Genomic DNA, 19,884 nt, shown 5'->3' with positions numbered 1-19,884 from the left:
CTGATTTTGTTCAACGTAATGTGCTATTAGAGGCTGAAAGTGGCTGGGGGTATTTTTGGCACCACTTTGCATCCTCATACTGCGTGTTAAAGAGGTGCTAACTATACCTCCATTTGCCAGAAGTCCTCTGTAAATATTTACAATTAATAAATAAATAAATAAGAATCTGCAGCCAGTCCAATAAACATAAGATGCCTAATACATGGGAAAGGCTTACAGAAGATTAATGTTCTTTTGAAAATTTGTAAATAGCAAAGAGACGTCCCTTTCGGCTGTTTGTTTGAGATGTCACGCCAACGGTCCAGAAAAGAGGATGGAGCTGGTATCAGGAGAACAGGCTCTTGTTTGTCTTTCTCACGCTCGTTGGCGAGCTAGCAATGTCCCAAATGTCTGCACTCATTTGGCTGAACCTAAAAGGGACGAATAACGGGGCACTGCAGCGGCACTCGCCAGTGTTATTTCTGGAAGTAGCAGGTAAGGAAGATGGGTGAAATGACATCTGCGGTACCTGACGGCACTTCAGACGGGATGTCGGGATGCCACAGTTATCTTCAGAGCGCCGCGGCTCTGATTCAGCAGTTGGGCTGGAGGTGGTAAGCCAGCTCAACTGTGCCCAATGTTTGTGGAGATTTGGCTGGTGCTGATGGAGACTAGGTGACACCTCTCCAAAGCTAAACATAGCAACTTGAGCGGGGCCACGTGTAACAGGAGACAGAGCAGCCCTGTGTGCGCTTCAAAGCTTCGCCATATGTCTGAGAGGCCCGAAGAGGGTGAATTTCGAATTTGTATGTCAACTAACCTGTTCATCTACGGCAGACGAATTATAACTGATTTTGCCCCAGCGGCCTGTTCAGACACAGCTGGTTTCCATGTTGCTGAGCTTTGTCCTGGCAAGCATTTACCAAATCGACAGGAGTGAAAGGAGAATGAGAATTAAAGGGGTGTGTGTGGCACCTCTATTGTTCGGGAGTGTTAAGTTCTTTTTATTTGTGATGTAATATTTGTCCGTAAGCTCACAGTTAGCACTACTAAGGAGTCCTGTTGCTAGGAGAGGAACAGCACCATTCACTTCTATTGGCTGCAAAGACCTTCACGATTGGCCAATAAAAATCGCTACTAGACTTAGACAGTGCTGGCTATCCAGACACAATTATATATAAAAATAAGTCTTTAGGGGTGACTTACAGGCAAACCCATTGTGTGTGTTTTTTTTGTTGTTGGTTTTTTTTCATGTTCTGGTCAATTTTGAGATTTTAGTTTATTTTGCTTCCCAAAGCATGTCTTGTTTTAGACTAGTGGAAAAGAACACACCCTAAATACATAAGTGAGTGTTAATTATTACACTTTTTCTATGCACATTTCTGTACATAGAAACATACACTGTACATTTCAGTTGCAACCGTAATTCTTCAAAAGCAGCTTTCATAAAATAGTTTTTTCTTCATGCACTTTCTACCAAACTTTCCAGTTTTATTCCTACATTAAAAATTGGTTTAGAAAAAAAGAAAGAAATGAAAAGTTCAAAGAAATGACAAGTAACACTGAATTAAACCTTACAGTTAGAAAGTACTTTCGTGTTAAATGTATTTCAATAATCTTTGTTTCATTTACAACTTAAAAATTTTTAAGTGCATATATATTCTGAAGGGTTTTACAGAAGGGTTTGTTCATATTATTCGTCTGGCTTATATAACATTTATGGGGCTGTTGACAGTATTTTCTGATTTATGAAGTGATAAAAATAGATATCTAAAATATCCCGTGTAAAAATCATAATTTTGAACCTGCCTTTATCCAATGTCCAGATTTTTGTTCTGGAAATGAATGCAAATTAGTGCATATATAATTAGATAATGCCTCATTTACATATTCAAACATAACATACAACAAAAAAATGTCTTCATGTACTATGATTAATCAGCTGGGGGTGTATGAACATTTTTACTTTATTCACGTGGTGTCTTGCATCGAAGCATACTCTAATAGATGGTCCAAATTTGACACAAAATGGGGAGGGAAATACATGATATAAAATGTTGGGTGTTTTGGATGCCAGTAATTTCAAAGCCATGGTAAAGTATTTTCTCCATCTTTTATACTCCCAAAACCAATGCCAAATCCTTTCAGACTTGCACTTAATGCCCCTAAGTTGGTGTTGTGACAGCAGAACTCCCAATCAAAAGAATTTATATGAAAGGGTCAAGGAAGTTATATCACTCTTGAGCAGAGAACAAACCGCCTCTGGCGCTAGGCACAGAGGGAAGTCGTGACCCATGAGAAGAAGGGCCAAATCCCTGTCAGAAACACTGAAAGTAATTTATATTAAAATTTGAAGATGTAAAAAAACAAAAAACATTTTTTCCAGATCCACTTAAACTGACGTAAGACAGAAGGTCTCCCACAAATGAGCGCTAAAAACTTACTTGGTAACTTCTCGTCAACTTCTGACATGCCCTTGACCTTCTTCTGCCACCTGCCAGGTGACCTTTCACCTCTAGGAGCTTGCAGTTCAAGAGGCTCCTGGTGTTTTATGGCGGCTAACGCAGACAAACACAGGACACATACAGGCACACAGGGACCATCAGGCCTGTGGAAAGACCAAAGATCAGTAAATCTGAGCAGGTGCTTCATATATGAGAATGATAAATATGAATGAGATTCTCAGTCTTCTTCTCCAGCATGAACATTCAAATATAATATTTTATACAAAAGTATGATCAAATATTTTACTAAAAATCATTAAAATAGTGTGCATAAATGTTTGATAAACTAACCCCTACAAATATCTCATGTGTTTTCATAAGTAGATACTTTTTTGTTATTAATTTTAATTGTGACACTGATTATTCTCAGATCATGATGAAAGCTGAAGTCTTTAAACACGAGCTGCACTCTAAGAAAGCTGTTTTGCTATTTCCTCTTTCCCAAAAAAGTGGTCGAACAAGGAAAGAAAAAAAGCATCTGAGATAAAGTGCTGCAGTGAGCTACACTGTTCATTAGTGAAGGGAAAAGAGCGAGTTTTGTGCTGGTGCACCCACTGCTGGTGTTTCCTTTCAAATGTAGTGCTTTTAGTTGTCTTGATGATCCATCTGTTCTAGCTGTTCTTTATAGTCATATAGTTATTTCTAAAAGCAATTATATAATCATTTCTGACAGTAAGAACAATGCACATTAAAATCAACAATATGTGCCAGAGGAACAGAAAACAAGACGGAGTCATTTCTACTTTTACAGAGAATCTATTTTTGGACCTAGACCTGTCTGACCTTTTCTCTAAAGACACAGACCATTACCACATTGACCTCATGTAATTGTTTGTCCCAGTGCAGTTTTGGCATTGTAAAACTTAACGGTCCTTATCTGTACACACTAGACAGCTAACATCAATTACCTTCCCATTACAAACATCAAAGAGCCCGCTGCATTACAGTGACAAGCATGCAGCATCGATGGAAATCTGCTCAAGAAGCTTCAGCTCAGGAAGAAAGCAAACCATTAGGCAGCTAATAAATATATATACTTAAAGAAAAAATAAAGTCATAAAATATTTTTTTTTTTTTAAACATTTACTGTTGGTATAGCTCTTACAATAATATTAAATAATATAATTTTTTTTTTTAATTCTAAATGTTTTAAATATTTTCTGGATGTAGTATAATGACAGCTGGAACTTTATCTAAAAAGTAGTGCTGCCAAACAATTAATCGCGATTAATCGCATCCAAAATAAAAGTTTTTGTTTACATATGTGTGTGTACTGTGTATATTTATTATGTATATATAAATACACACCCATGCATGTATATATTTAAGAATGCTATATTTATATCTTAAATATATTTATATATAATATAAATTATATGAATATACATATATACATGTAAATATTTTCAAAATATATACTGTATGTGTATGCATTTATATATACATAATAATTATACACAGTACACACACATATATTATCTAATTAAAAACTCTTATTTTGGATGCTATTAATCGCAATTAATCGTTTGACAGCACTACTGAAAAGTAACAATTATTTTTTCAATCTAAGAATTCTGATGAATTATATAAGTATTTATATGTGCTTAGATGAAGACGTTGTTTTCAGTTTTTCTCTATTTTTAATTCCCAAGCTATAAAGAATTCTCTATTTAATTAATTATATTAACAGAAAAGCACCAAAGTTAATTTCACCCTGCTATTGGAACTGTTCACTAGATGTCTTATTTTGTTATAGTTGCTCTTCCCTGCAAACATAAGGAATAAGGCGCATATGTGAGTGAAGGAGCAGTAAATTGAGACATGAGAGACATCTGCTGGTGGTTATGGGAAGCTGCATTATGATTCAGATTTCCTTCAGTCCCATGACTTTTCATTTTCATGTCATTTAATTATTTATTACATTTTCAGGGTCACATGCAAAACTCATTCTAAGAATCAAATTAGCTGAGTGAATGCCATTTGAGGGACATATTTCAAAATAAAAAAAAGACAAAAAAAAGAAAATGAATAATATTTCCCTATCAATTAGACTTGAAAAATTCTGAATTATTACAATACCAAAAATATTTAAATATTAAGTTATATTTTTTTTAAAACTGTTTTTTTTTTTTTTATAAAAAGAAGCCATACAGAGGATGATTCTCATTACTGTTTAACAACATAGCCTAGTGTTCTTCATCACTATTTTTGGTGTACGCGTGTTTAATTTACAATCAAAGCTGAATTCTTCAGACAAACACAGGTTCCAGTTTCTGAATAGATGCCTTGTGAGATAAAGAGCAGCTCACTGATGAAACATTCTCTGAAGCATTCAGCTGTGAAACCTCGAGCTCCGCGCTCACCGTGACGTCACTCACGCAAGCAACAGCCCTCCATCTGTGTTGGAGGAGTGTGATGTGAGGATAAATAAAGGATGACAAGTTCAAATAAACAGAGACAGGAACATGCCGTGTATAAAGACATCCCACCTCTATAAACATGTCTAATTGTGGTTCAAATAAAGCCCACACATCAATAAACACAGGGCAGAAGGGCCAGAGGCTGAGGCAGGGAAATTAAGCAAACTGTTTGCTTTAGGTTGCCTTATTTTCAGAAATGTCTTTTATTTCACATCATGTGTAATCAAGTAAATATAAGTTGATTTGAGTCAAATTTTCGTGAGGTGGAGGAGAAGAAAACATTTGTTCTCGGGTGGCGTGGCCTAGTGATTAAAGGACGTGGGCTGTTCACCAAAAGGTTGTAGGATCAAACCCCACGAGAGTGATCAATTATCTATTGTGCACTTGAGCAAAGCTGTTAATGCCAGGTCACTGCAGGCGAATGACCCTCAGTATGCACTGTGATTTCCTTTGAATAAATTGTTAAATTAGTTCCGTGATCATTTTTGGTACATTCGGGGAATCACATATTAAAGAATAGTTCACACACACAGACAGACAGATAAAAAAAAAAAAGGCCACAAAATCACCATAAAAGTGGTCCATACGAATAGTATGATATATTCCAAGTCTTTTGAAGTCACGCATTAAAGGGATCCCAAAAAAGTTCACCCAAAAAAGAAAATTCTGTCAATTACTCACCCTCATGTCGTTCCAAACCTGTAAGTCCTTTGTTCATCTTCAGAAAACAAATTAAGATATTGTTATGAAATCCGAGAGCTTTCTGAACCTGCATAGACAGAAGTGCAACTGAAATGTTCCCAGGCCTAGAAACGTAGTAAGGAAATCATTAAAATAGTCCATGTGACATCAGTGGTTCGACTGTAATTTTATGAAGCTACGAGAATACTTTTTGTGCGCAAAGAAAACAAAAATAATGACTTAATTCAACAATTCTTCTCTTCTGTGTCACGTAGTTCACTATTCATGACAGTACCATGACACATGTGTGTGATACTGCTGATGTAGAACCTGCATGCGCTGTGCCTTATTTACAAGCAGAGGAATGCACACATTTAAAGGGGTCATATGATGCGATTTAAATTTTTCCTTTCTCTTTGTTGTGTTACAAGCTCTTGGTGCATAAAGAAGGTTGCCGCCATGTCATGAAGGCGCTGTGTGTTTCGTTGTGAAAGCGATACTTTGGTTGGCCTTCCAAAAGAAGACGATATCTGCTTTGTCATGCCTAGAGCTGATCCATGCTGGTCTCTGAGGAAATACATCAACTTCGTGCTGTGGATTGCCGGATCGGCTTTCACCGTGGACGAAGCGGAGTCCAGCCCGGGGTCATCACATGTGGTTGCCGCAAGCCCGCCGGACACTCCTTCGTCGAATCCGCCGGCCCGGCCGTTCTCAAGCCCGCCCGCCTCCGCTCACTCAAGCCCTCCATGTGTGACGCTGTTTCGTTGTGAAAGCAAAACTACTTTGTTTGATCTTCCAAAAGAGGACACGACTAGAAATCAGTGGTTACGTTGTATTTACAACACTGTTCCAGAACAGTTCAACCCAAATATTCAGATGTGTGCAGCGCATTTTATGGAGGACTGTTTCCTGATCCTGAGAGAGTAGACTACAATGCCGGCTTTTTCTGACTCACAGACTGCAAGTACGTTTTTTATATTTAAAAGATTTGCCACTGATTATTCAAACGCGTAGCGCTTGTTGTTTGTAATTTCTCTGATCACAAATACAGACATGGTTTTATGTTTACGATTAACAAAATCACTGGTAAATAAAACACACCTTAGTATCGATATTTTTTGTTTGAGTATCGATACTTTCGATACTCGCGTCAGTATCGATATATCGATACTTTGGATCGATACGCCCATCCCTACTTTATAGCAACATCATATGACCCCTTTAATCTGAATGTGTATTCCAAAGATGAAGGAAGGTCTTACAGGTTTGAAACGACATGAGGATGAGTAATTAATGACAGAATTTTCATTTTTGGGTGAACTATCACTTTAAAGCTATTTTTGCGATACTAGTGTCATCTAGTCAATTGGAACTAAAGCATGTTTTTAAACAACCTTTGTACATGCCTCTTTCGCGCGTCACCCCCAACTAAAATATCACAGACAGCTCTCACAGGTCTATAAAAGTCAAAGAAAAAAATTCAATAAAACGTCCAACATATTTGGAAAATGTCTAACTTTAGGTTTAGCTTACCTGTCAAGAAGAAACCCTGACGGCTTAGAAACCTGAAGGTGCTGCAACCGTCTGAGCGACGTTCCGAAGAACTCGTTGTATTGATTAAACCCCAAAAATGTAATTTAACTTCTCCATCTTGTAAAAACACTGTAAGTTTACCCAGTTGTCTATCTCTTGTGTATTTTAGCAAGTTTTTGAATTTTGCTTGCGTTTCACACCGGCTAAACACCCTCTGGTTGAGCCTGCTACAACAATACTACAGTGGCCGCGCCCCCAAACTCTCGCTGCCCGGAGGTATGCAAATATATAGGATGACAGGCAGGTAGGACATCCTATCATTGCATTCGTACAGAATGTAACGATTAAATGAACTTTTTATGGCCCTTTATCCACATATGATAATTATTTATTGCTATCAGGATATGAAGAGACTTTGTTTTAAACCGGTATCAATAAATAAATAAAGATTTTGGGGAGGAAAAATTGAAAAGATTCAATTTCAAAACCTTTATCAGGAATCGGAAATCATTGCTTGCTCACAACTGTTTATACGCATAGACATTATGTCTATGTTCATACGTAGCGATTTTAGTCATTTTCAGTCAAAATAAACGTTATAAATTTAGCTCTGTATCTCTGTATCATTAGACCCAGAATATACTTTATAACCACTGTTTTTTTTTTTAGCTTTGCAGACCAGTTTTTCTTTATATATAAAAAAGTAAATAAATAAATATAATGTAGCGTTCCGAATAATGTCATACAGTTCGAAATGGAATTAAGATGAAAAATAATGAGAAAATGATTTTCTTCCAAAGATGAAGGAAGGTCTTACAGGTTTGAAACGACATGAGGATGAGTAATTAATGACAGAATTTTCATTTTTGGGTGAACTATCACTTTAAAGCTATTTTTGCGATACTAGTGTCATCTAGTCAATTGGAACTAAAGCATGTTTTTAAACAACCTTTGTACATGCCTCTTTCGCGCGTCACCCCCAACTAAAATATCACAGACAGCTCTCACAGGTCTATAAAAGTCAAAGAAAAAAATTCAATAAAACGTCCAACATATTTGGAAAATGTCTAACTTTAGGTTTAGCTTACCTGTCAAGAAGAAACCCTGACGGCTTAGAAACCTGAAGGTGCTGCAACCGTCTGAGCGACGTTCCGAAGAACTCGTCGTATTGATTAAAACCCAAAAATGTAATCTAACTTCTCCATCTTGTAAAAACACTGTAAGTTTACCCAGTTGTCTATCTCTTGTGTATTTTAGCAAGTTTTTGAATTTTGCTTGCGTTTCACACCGGCTAAACACCCTCTGGTTGAGCCTGCTACAACAATACTACAGTGGCCACGCCCCCAAACTCTCGCTGCCCGGAGGTATGCAAATATATAGGATGACAGGCAGGTAGGACATCCTATCATTGCATTCGTACAGAATGTAACGACTAAATGAACTTTTTATGGCCCTTTATCCACATATGATAATTATTTATTGCTATCAGGATATGAAGAGACTTTGTTTTAAACCGGTATCAATAAATAAATAAAGATTTTGGGGAGGAAAAATTGAAAAGATTCAATTTCAAAACCTTTATCAGGAATCGGAAATCATTGCTTGCTCACAACTGTTTATACGCATAGACATTATGTCTATGTTCCTACGTAGCGATTTTAGTCATTTTCAGTCAAAATAAACGTTATAAATTTAGCTCTGTATCTCTGTATCATTAGACCCAGAATATACTTTATAACCACTGTTTTTTTTTTAGCTTTGCAGACCAGTTTTTCTTTATATATAAAAAAGTAAATAAATAAATATAATGTAGCGTTCCGAATAATGTCATACAGTTCGAAATGGAATTAAGATGAAAAATAATGAGAAAATGATTTTCATTTTGGAGTGAACTATCCCTTAGACATGTCCAAGTGCAGAAAATGTTACCGCTGCAAGTGGTTAAAATAATTTTTTTTTAAAACTTAATGAATGATGTGTGAGGTATTGACTATGCAAATGTATTTCCACCGCCACACAAAGCAAGAGGAGTCAGATTCAAGTTTTCCCACATTTATTTCAGCATAAGTGGTTCATAAAACATCTCAGACTGTACCACTTACAAGTTTCTTATCGTTAAACCCCTCAGTAGGCAGGCAAGATCAAAGATTTAAACATGGCGGTGTCCAACATCACTGCTATGTCAACATTTTTTTTTACATCTTATTGACCAAAAATAAATGTGTTTCAAACTGGGCATGACAAATATCGCCACAAATGGTTGCGAGTAAAAAATACAAACAAGACAAAATAAAATAAAAACGGTGGCTCAGGATTCACACAAGTGCTGCACTGGAACTTTATACAGTGGTAATTCACAATATGTCGATACACACGTTTCCTATCGCACTATTTCAGTCTTTTTACAATTGTTTACTCTTCTTCTTACTCAAGTCAATCTTGTGTGAACGTGTGCATGTGTGATGACATTGACATACTGCTACATACTATACTCAGTGTGTTGTAATAAGGCAATGTGGTACTGAAAAGAACAATTTCACTAAAAACAGCCACATCTATCAACAGAACAGTTCTAATTCCAATTAATAATGGGGTCTCATTAATAATGACCACAAGCATTTGAATGTAAACTGGCCATAAACCTCATTTTAAAATCCTTGAACATTAAAGAAGAAGGGGGTAGACCATATCCATTTTCCTTATTTCTGGTCACCTCAATAAAAGATACAAAAAAAAAGAAGGGGAAAAAAATACATTCATAAAGAAATCTTTTAAGCAACACCCGCAATCCAGTTGAAATGAAACATGGATTTAACACATGTACCTCTTCACAACGGTTCGGGAAGGCAAGACGCCTGCTCTACCCTCTGCTTTTCTTAAGCTTGGCACAATAATGAAGCCTTCTGGTCCGTTCAGACGAGAGCTGCACAGGCTTCACTGCAATATGGAACTACTGTACAGCACAATAGTCTCTGAATTAAACACACTGCGCTGCCTGTGGCAGTGTGACTGATATATCGCTGGTACATCTACACTAACCCAGTTCCCTGAGAACACTAAAGGACTAAAACCATGACAGCACACAGGATATGCAATATTATAATATTCGCTAGATAAAATGTGTAGGTTAAATCAAAGAAGACAGTGAACATATGGACTAAGCATGGGACTTAATGTGGACAACACTCAAATAACTGTCTTAATTTTGGTCATTCTTTTCTGAAAACAGCTGATAAAACAACCAAAACAGGTTACGGTTTTCACATTGTCAAAAAGCAGAGGGAATTAAATCTATTGCTTAGCAAGAAAATTAAAAATGGATACAAAGTGTAAACAAGGTACCATGGACAAATGCAGGCCTACTGACATAAAGTGACACAAATTGAGCATATAATACAACAAAAATCTGATCCTGTGCAATTTACTGCCAACAGCCTACGTACCGCCTTCCCTTTTCATCAGCATTCATTGGTCCATTTTTCTCATCTGTACACATATGAGGTTTGCTTTTTAGATTTTTTTGTTGTGTATGTTTGCGTTTTTACACTGATGTACCCATATCTAGATGCTTGTTTTGGCTTTAAGCAAATGCAATGCTCATGTGAGAGTTTGTTGTACAATAAGGGTCGTTTCCCTGTTCAGTGAGCCTGCTGATCAGCTGACAAACTCCTTCACAGTTTGCTTCAGTTAATGCCTACAAAGTCCAATACCCACATATATTATATATAAAAAATAAGTTATTGCGCATCCGAAAAAAGTGCATCTTATTTTCAAAAATATCTCTTTTGCTCCATGCTTTCTTTTCTTCATCAGGGTCCAGAAACCCAAATCCAGCGTTTTTCTAAGTGACCGGAGGGGTAAAGAGGAAGGGGCTCGATAGCTTGAAGGCGTGCCGGATGGGCACGTAAGAAAACATGACGAGGAAGTGGAGTGGGAAGTGAAGGAGGAGGATAGAAGAGTTGTCCAGCTATGCAATCACCATGGGAACATCATCTGAAAAGCCACTGATCATAGGAGCATCTTCATCATCGTCACCTTAAGAAGAGAGGGAACAAAGAAACATCTTAATAGCCAATTTTCACAGTGTGGATAACTGAACTGGATTTAAGGGAACAGAACTGAATTCAGGTAAACAAAGATCTGAAGTGAACTAAACTGAAATAAAATGAAGTGAAAAGAATTTAACTGAACTTATTCAAAATGGTGAAGTTGAATTAATTGAAGTGATTAAATAAACTGAACACAACACAACTGAAGTAAACTGAACTGAACTAAAGTGAACTGAGGACAATTTTGCCAAACTGAAGTGAACAAATCTAAACCGAAGTTAACTGAACAAAATTTAAGCATACTGAGCTAAATCGAATTGAACTGAAGTCAATTGAGCTAAACAGAAATGAAATGAAGTGAACTAAACTAAAATGAACTCAACTGAGCTAAACAAGTGACCTGAACTAAAATGAAGTCGACTAAACTAAACTGAATTCAATTTAAGTGAACTAAAATAAACTAAATGTGATGTTAACGGTCAACTTATTCAACAAAGCAAAATAACTAACTAAAAATGAGCTGAACTAAAAAAAAAAAAAAAACTAAACTAGTGAACTTAACTGAAGAGATACTGGGCTAAACTGAAGTGAACTGAAATAAAATAAAACTAAATGGAAGTGAACTTGACTGAAGTCATCTGAGCTGAAATGAAATGGAGTGAAATGAACTCAAACACAGTGAAGTAAACTGAACTAAACTAAATAGAAGTGAATTGAACTAAAACACACAAGCCATCTGAGCTAACCACAAGTAAACTGAACTAAAATGACGTGAACTGAGATGAACTGAAGTCAACTGATCTCAAGCCAACTGAGCTAAACTGAAGTGAACTAAACGACACTTCTCTGAAGTGTACTGAAGACAGATTTCATGAAAGGCAGGAGACTGGTCTTACCCAGCTCATCTCCCGAGGAGAAAATGGCAGAGCCCAGACGAGTGTTGTAGTGGCTGTTAGCGAAAGCGGTGAAGCTGTGCTGTAGCCGACGGTGTCTGAGGTAAAGCACCACCAGGCCTCCACACACACCCACCAACAGCAGGAACAACACTGGAACCACCACCGCCGCCATGTCCTCTGATTTACCTGACTGAGATGAGGCATCGTTTGGCCCTGAAAGACGACATAAGCCTCAAGATCAACAAATGCCTACAAAGATAAAGAAGAAGAATGTTTATTGCATAAAAGTTCATGCCTGCTGCTTTGCCCAGTTCATCATATAACAGCACCGCCGCCTCTCCACACAGCTGGTTGTTGAGCAGACAGCGCGCCCGCACTGAGAAGGTATAGTTATGGCCCACCAACAGGTTGCTGATCCTGAAGAACGTCTCCGTTGTGTTACCCAGACACTTTGTGGAGTTGCTGACAGTGTCATGCATATACACCTCATAGCCCTGAAGGATCAGATGATTATTAGTGAAACCATTTCATAAGTGAACCAAAATGGAAAGTTTCAGAGGAGGAAGAATCTCGTTAAAAGATTAAACTTTTTTTTCCGTCATCCACAATAAGAGCAGAAATGTTCATTAATTGAGTAAATAGGGTCATTGTGGATTTCATGCAGACTTTAAAGGTGTGTCTGGTTTCTAACCCTGCTCTCATTGAAGGTCCGGTCCTTCACAGCCAGGCTCTTCCAGAAGAGGAACACATGATCCTGTTCTTCTAAGATCTTGAGGGACTCAGGCGCAGGCAGAGGAACTGTGTGGAAAAAATACAATACAGCAGGGAATTTTACTTATAGTTGTTAATACGCTACATCTCAAAAGTTTGTGGTGAGTAATTTTTTTTCTTTTGAAAGAAAGTAATACTTTTTATTGAGCAGGGACACATAAAATTGATCAAAAGTCACAGTAAGATTTCTATCTCAGAAAACCCTGTTCTTTTTAACTTTCTATACATCCAAGAATCTTGAAAAAATCATGGTTTCTACAAATATATTAAGCAGCACAACTGTTTTCAACACTGTTAATAAAAAGAAATTCTTCTTGAGCACCAAATCTCATTTTAGAATGATTTCTGAAGGATCATGTGATCTTAAAGACTGGAGTAATGGCTGCTGAAAATTCAGCTTTTTATATATATATATATATATATATATATATATATACACATATAAATTCTTCTTTTTTTAAAGGCAATAAAAGAGATGGCTATACCCGTGTTGAGTGTGAAGCTGGCCTCTTTGCTCATGTTCAGCAGCCTGATGGTGATGCTGTAGCGTCCTCCAGGCTCCAGGCCCTTCAGCGTGTACTCCACCGTGTTGTTCTGAGTGCTCACCTTATAGTCCCGCTCCATTTTACGAACTGTATCTCGCACGTGCACTGCATACATCTGATAAATACACACAGAGATGCTTGAAACACCCCATCTGACATATAACTAAATGTTTTATATAAAAAAATGACAGTCTAGGACTTGACAATGTGGTCATACCAAAGGACTGCTGGGAGAATCATATGGCGGCTGCCACTTCAGAGTGGCCTGTGTCTTATCCACTCGCACCTTGTGCAGGTTTCGAGGTGGAAGTCGCTCATTGGGGATCATCTTCACTACGGCGTAGTCTGATGGAGGACCGAGGAATGGAACGATCACCCTCACCTGAACAACAAACACACAATCACGGTGCCCAACTGGATCTCTAAAATGAGGAGTAGGAGGGTGGACACTAACCAGGAAGAGGAACTGCTTGTCGCTGTCAACGATCACCGCCAGACTGGTTGAGGTGGTATTCACCCTGTGAGGTCTGCGGTACAGATCCAGGAAGGATGTGGCGTAGAACAATCCATACATCTACGAAAACATGGGAACATTACAATGATGTCTTGACAGACACTTTTCAACTTAAAGGTCAGGACACAGTGAAATTTCAGCCAAATTTTGCGGGTCCATTATCTATTTTTAATTGTTTAATGATATTTGAAGCATAACTCACAACACCTTCAAATCAAGCAGCTTTCGGCTGAAAAATGCTGCAAAATTAGCATGATTAAACCTAATGTGAAATCAGCATGGAGAAATATTTAGCCCTTTCCAAAAACATGGATTTCTATTGAAATTACTGAATTTCACCTGCAAAATTTTGTCGAACAACAGTAAATGTGACCGCACCTTTAGCTTATAAAACTAAATGCTGTACTTGATCGTATCTTATAGTATACATTTTCTTTCGTTTTCATATTTGTAAATACACAAGTTTGTATGAATTCAATCAAATCTTTGTAAAAGGCTAGTTTATTTCTAAAATTGATCAAGTTAATGGCTTCACTTTTCTTGTGACCAACTTATACACAAGTGAAATTTGCGTGGGGAAATTTTTCACCCTCGTGTGAATTGCTACTGAAAAGAATGGATATCGCCCGTGAAATTTTGCAGAGCATTGATAAATATGACTGCACTTTAGGTGTTCATGAGTAAAGACCTGTTCAGACCAAGAACTATAACTATTTAACTATATTTGCGACCACACCAACTCACAATAACGTTCAGTATTATAAGCAGTTTTTTAAAGTTGTGTAGTGTATTCCAGCCTTTAGTTTCACCTCAGCTTGAGGGCCGGTCCAGTTGCACTCTACAGCGGTCTGGTTGAGCGCCCGGGCCTTCAGTGATGGCTGGCCAGGTCTGGTACCTTTGGTCTGCTTGCGGAACAGAGAAGTAGGACTGTCTCCATCTTCCGTGTGAGCCCACACCGCCACCTCATACACTGTTCCTGCTGTCAGGTTAGAGGCTGTACAGAAGACAGCACACATATTTTATATATATACATATTTTATATTTTATACATATATACATATATACCTCCAGAAATGCTGACATGATGTTTGATGACTGTGAAGTGTTTTACAGTACCTTTCAATGTCCCTGAAACCGTGTAATTCCAGCTCTCCTTCACATGTTCATCAAATACCCATGAAATGACAACAACATAGTGCTTCACCTAAAAGAGAGAGATCAATTTTATATTTAAATTAGGAGGTCATAAACGTTACCCACACACAGAGAAAAAGCAAAATGACTGACCTGGACTTTATAATCATTGGTGATGGACAAAATCATGGAGTCCTCTGTGATGCTGGAGATCTCAACATCAGGAGGAGAGAGAGCTGAAAAACACATTATTATGTAGATATAATGTATTCAGAAGTATTTGAAATAAATGCTGTTCTTTTGAAATTTATTAAAGAATCCTGAAAAAAAATATCACGGTTACCACAAAAATATTAAGCAGCACAACTGCTTTCAACATTGATAATGAGAAATGTTTCCTGAGTAGCATATAAGAATGATTTATGAAGGATTGTGTGACACTGGAGTACATGAGAAAGAGATGTCTGTCAAAAAACATAAAAAAACCAACCTCAAACTACTAAGTGGCATGTTTCATATGATCAAAGAATGTTAAAATCCTTTATTTTTCATTGAATGTTAGTATCCATTATTTTGAACGTCTCAATTATTTATGAGACTGCATGGCCTTATACTATGAGAAGGCCCTGTCTCATAATTATTCATGATACCACATTACTTTTCCAGTGATATTAAACTACAGATACAAATTGATCTGTTTATATCTATGCTGAAAAGAGAGTTTAAATGACTCTGATCGGTTTCAACTATCCTATAAGATGAAACACTTGAGCATAAATGTCCAGCAGGGGGAGTCAGCGCTCCTCTGAGAACATGTCAGTTTATTTTATATAGTTTTGTTACCTTTTTGAGGAATAATGGATTTAATTTCAGTCCAGTTTCCCATGCCTCTGCTTGTGACAGCAGCCACCTGACAAATAACAGATGAATAAAGGTTAGGTGAAGCATAGATCACCAGAAGTGTACATGAAACAACTTCATGCAGGTTTTGGAGTGTCTCACCCTGAATCTGTAGAGCGAGCTGGGCTGCAGGTCCTTCACTTCTGCATTCGTGATGGTGCTACGCTGGGAATACCACTCTGCACTGTCCTTTTCACTGTACTCCACCTGCAAACACACATGAGCTGGTTAGATATAAGTATGTGTTGATAAATGCTATAAAGTACTGAGGGCTTCTCACTCACAATATACTCCCTGATGAGTCCATGTGCTTTATCAGGAGGGCTCCAGGAACACAGTACCGTCCCGTCCACAGCGTTGTCAGAGCTCAGCTGCAGATTTTGCGGGGGGTCTGGCACTGCCACACAAACACAGTCATCAGCATATCTCTTCCATGTAAATCTGTTCCATAAATCATTTTAGTGACTGTGCTGCTAAGGCAGACTTACATCCTTCTGGTGTGCGTAGTGTGAGAACTTCATTGGTCCTGTGCTGTTTGCTGAGACACTGAGTCTGAACCTTCACCTGGTAGGTTGTGTCCGGCATCAACACGGTCAGAACGGCACTGCCCTTATTGCTGTTTGTGTCCATGGACGTCCACTGCTGGACACCCACCTGCCTGGAAACCATATACAGCTTTATTACTGACCTGAAGACATTTACTGTTGTGTGTAGATCAAGTGTTCCCTATATACAGTATTTAGTATGGTGGAATAATTATAAAACAAATTAAATGTCTACAGCCAGTTGCCTCATTATGTCCTAATTATTTTTTATATTATATATATTGTTTTTACATTTTATTTTCTATTTTATAAAATACAATTAAAACAATAAAAACAAAAAATAAAACAATAAAATAAAAAACTAAAATTAATAATAGTTTTGTGGTCTGTGATTTTTTGATTCAACATTAACACGTTCCACCACTTAAAAAGCTTAAAATAAACAAACTAAATGATAATAATAATAAAACACAACAAAAAACATAACAAAAAATAATAACAAAGGTTAAGCAGTCTGTGAAAGTTGTAGTGGTCCACCTGAGAAAGCTTAAAACAAACTAACAAATAAATGAATAAATAAATAAAATCAAAACAAAATGTAAACCAAAACAAAATATGAAACATAAACCAAGCAAACAAAGCAGAGAAAATCAAAGTAAAGTAAAGCAAAGCAAAGCAAAAAGCAAAAAAAAAAAAAATTTAACCATTTTTTAATTGGTCTGTGATTTCAAGTGGTCCATCACCTTAAAAGGCTTAGAAGGCAGGTGTAGATGAACACAAAGCCTGATTGAATACCTGAAGTAGATGACAAAAGAGCAGGTGGAAGCAGGCATATTTTTGGGCCTTGACCAGGTAAGCGTCACAGCACCAGAAAAGTTGGCACTCCACTGAAGATTTTGAATTTTGTAGACCAGCAAATCCACTGAGAAAGGGAAAAAATAGGGTGAAACAGCATGAACAGTCAGTCAGCTTGTGGTATAATACTGTTCTTTCTGCAGTCAGATTTCAATGGCAAATACACCACAAATGTCTCTCAGTGTCTCACTAGTGCAGTTGTCCTCGTCACTCCGGTCAGAACAGTCTATGAAGCCATCACACCTCTCGCTGTTCAGCACGCAGGCCTCGCCATCCGCACAGAGAGTGCCATTCACACAGAGCAGCGGACCATGAGTGGCTGAAATAAAATGGGGAGCTTTTTAACATTTACAGGTATGTGAAGACATTAGGCACACCACCCCATTCCCAGTTTATCCAAGTATATAGAGCATAATGTTTGTTTTATTTGACGGTTTTAGTGAAAATGGTAATAAAGAGTGGGTAACTTTTGTACTGTGTATGATTCTCTTATAGGCACTTACGACAGTTGTCCTCATCAGACCCGTCCACGCAGTGAGGATGTCCATCACAGCGCTGCCAATCAGCGATACAGACTGGAGGCTTCAGGCACAGGAACTGATCTTTAGTACAGCGGCCCGAAGGAGGAAGAGTTGCCAATGGAGTCACTGAGCCTTTGACTAAGAGAAAGACAGAAACAGCATAAAACAAAAGGATAATACATATAAAGACTCAAGGGTTAAACTTATTTTAAGTTTTTTTTGTTCCCCCAATTATTAAACCTTAAAAGCTTCTCAGTCTGAATAAGCATTAATATAATAGTTTTTCTAATAATTATTGAGTTGATGTCTAAAAACAATTAAGAAATTCACTTAATTACACTTAACATATTTTTTAATATTTAAAACAAAATTAAATGTGTGGTGTGGAAACAATTTATAAATTAATTTAATCTTTTTTATGTATATAAAATAAAGAAAATTATATTTAAAAAGGAGTATGGAAACAATTGAGAAATTCACTTATTTATTACAAGTTTTGTTCTATTTTTTAATGTTATTATTAAGTGACAACACTCAGTAGTATTAGGTGAATTGCATAATTTGTGTGAAAATGAACTGTGGCACTCTGGGAATGTTGTGTCACCCACGTCTGAGCTGAAAAGCATGAATTTGCATGTATGAACATGAGTGTCGAATGCCACACATAATTTAAAAAAGCATTTAATTTGATTGTTTAATTTATTGATGCAAGCTAAAACAGGCAAACACAATTTTTTTGTTTATAGCTAAAAAATTATATTATGAATGTAAACCTATACAATAAATGGATGTATATATATTTTAAATGTAATTTTCTTACATGATATTTCAATATACAAATTTTATAAACTGCTTTTGTATTTTTTTCAGTTCATAAGAAAATACATAAAAATATTTATATATTTATAGAGAGAGAGATCTCTATATAAGATCTCTCGCTCTCTCTCTATAAATACATATACACACATATACATATATATACATATTGCCCCCTTCCCGTTTTTTTTTTTTTTTTTTGCATATTTGTCACACTTAAAAGATTCAGATCATCAAACTATTTTATATTACACAAAGATAAAGCAGCAAGTAAATAAAAAAAGCAAGGAAAAAAAAGCTGCCCAAACCTACCTGGCCCTACGCGAAAAATGAATTGCCCCTTCCTGTAAGATCATGAAAAAACTGTGATTAACCACATTATTTTAGAAAGCTGAGTTAAATTGAACTAGCCACACCCAGGTCTGATTACTGCCAGACCTGTTGAATCAAGAAATCACTTAAATAGAACCTGTCTGACAACGTGAAGTATGCTTAAATAGCAACACATCATGCCATGATCTAAAGAAATTCAAGAACAGATGAGAATCAAAACAGTTGACATGTATCGGTCTAGAAAGGGTTATAAAGCCATTACTAAGGCTTTGGGACTCCAGAAAACCACGGTCAGAGCCATTATCCACAAATGGAGAAAACCTGGAACAGTGTTGAACCTTCCCAGGAGTTGCCAGCCAACCAAAATTCACTCCAAGAGCGCAAACTACGACTCATCCAGGAGGTCATAAAAGAACCCAGAGCAACATCTAAAGAACTTCAGGCCTCACTTGCCTCAATTAAGGTCAGTGTTCATAATTCAACAATAAGAAAGAGACTGGGCAAAAACGGCATCCATGGGAGAGTTCCAAGGCAAAAGTCACTGCTGACCAAAAAGAACACAAAGGCTCTTCTCACATTTGCCAAAAAATATTTTGATTATCCCCAAGACTTTTGGGCAAATATTCTTTGGACTGATGAGACAAAAAGTTGAACTTTTTGGAAAGTGTGTGTCCCGTTACATCTGGCGTAAAACCAACACAGGATTTCATAAAAAGATCATCATACCAACAGTCAAACATGCTGGTGGTAGTGTGATGGTCTGGATCTGGACAACTTGCCATAATTGATGGAACCATGAATTCTGCACTCTATCAGAAAATCCTGAAGGAGAATGTCCGGCCATCAGTTTGTGACCTCAAGCTCAAGCGCACTTGGGTTATGTAGCAG

At 37.1% G+C, this 19,884-nt stretch overlaps 1 protein-coding gene and 1 long non-coding RNA gene across 2 annotated transcripts in view; both read right to left on the bottom strand.

The window, feature by feature from the left end:
- Positions 1-1,928: 1,928 nt before the first annotated feature.
- LOC107586241 (uncharacterized) lies at positions 1,929-7,345 on the bottom strand. The gene is made up of 3 exons (XR_001609332.1): positions 7,118-7,345; positions 2,424-2,587; positions 1,929-2,306 (listed from the first exon to the last, which is right to left on the bottom strand). It is a non-coding gene; the product is annotated as an uncharacterized lncRNA (long non-coding RNA).
- A 2,411-nt stretch (positions 7,346-9,756) lies between these two features.
- Positions 9,757-19,884, bottom strand: part of sorl1 (sortilin-related receptor, L(DLR class) A repeats containing) — a 107,391-nt gene continuing 97,263 nt past the window's right edge. Inside the window, exons 32-48 of the mRNA XM_016273568.1 lie at positions 17,830-17,985; positions 17,517-17,645; positions 17,267-17,393; positions 16,415-16,584; positions 16,211-16,323; positions 16,029-16,133; positions 15,870-15,936; positions 15,180-15,262; positions 15,009-15,096; positions 14,702-14,886; positions 13,833-13,952; positions 13,596-13,760; positions 13,319-13,493; positions 12,754-12,860; positions 12,358-12,556; positions 12,063-12,275; positions 9,757-11,152 (exon numbers count right to left, since the gene is read on the bottom strand). Of these exons, the coding sequence (XP_016129054.1) occupies positions 11,085-11,152; positions 12,063-12,275; positions 12,358-12,556; positions 12,754-12,860; positions 13,319-13,493; positions 13,596-13,760; positions 13,833-13,952; positions 14,702-14,886; positions 15,009-15,096; positions 15,180-15,262; positions 15,870-15,936; positions 16,029-16,133; positions 16,211-16,323; positions 16,415-16,584; positions 17,267-17,393; positions 17,517-17,645; positions 17,830-17,985 (2,270 nt within the window). The 3' untranslated portion in view covers positions 9,757-11,084. The remainder of the gene's footprint in view (positions 11,153-12,062; positions 12,276-12,357; positions 12,557-12,753; positions 12,861-13,318; positions 13,494-13,595; positions 13,761-13,832; positions 13,953-14,701; positions 14,887-15,008; positions 15,097-15,179; positions 15,263-15,869; positions 15,937-16,028; positions 16,134-16,210; positions 16,324-16,414; positions 16,585-17,266; positions 17,394-17,516; positions 17,646-17,829; positions 17,986-19,884) is intronic.

Source organism: Sinocyclocheilus grahami, unplaced genomic scaffold, assembly GCF_001515645.1.
Source record: "Sinocyclocheilus grahami isolate Dianchi unplaced genomic scaffold, SAMN03320097.WGS_v1.1 scaffold79.1, whole genome shotgun sequence".
Taxonomy (NCBI): Eukaryota; Metazoa; Chordata; class Actinopteri; order Cypriniformes; family Cyprinidae; genus Sinocyclocheilus; species Sinocyclocheilus grahami.
Note: the sequence above shows the minus strand (reverse complement) of the source record. Positions and strands in the feature narration are given on the sequence as shown.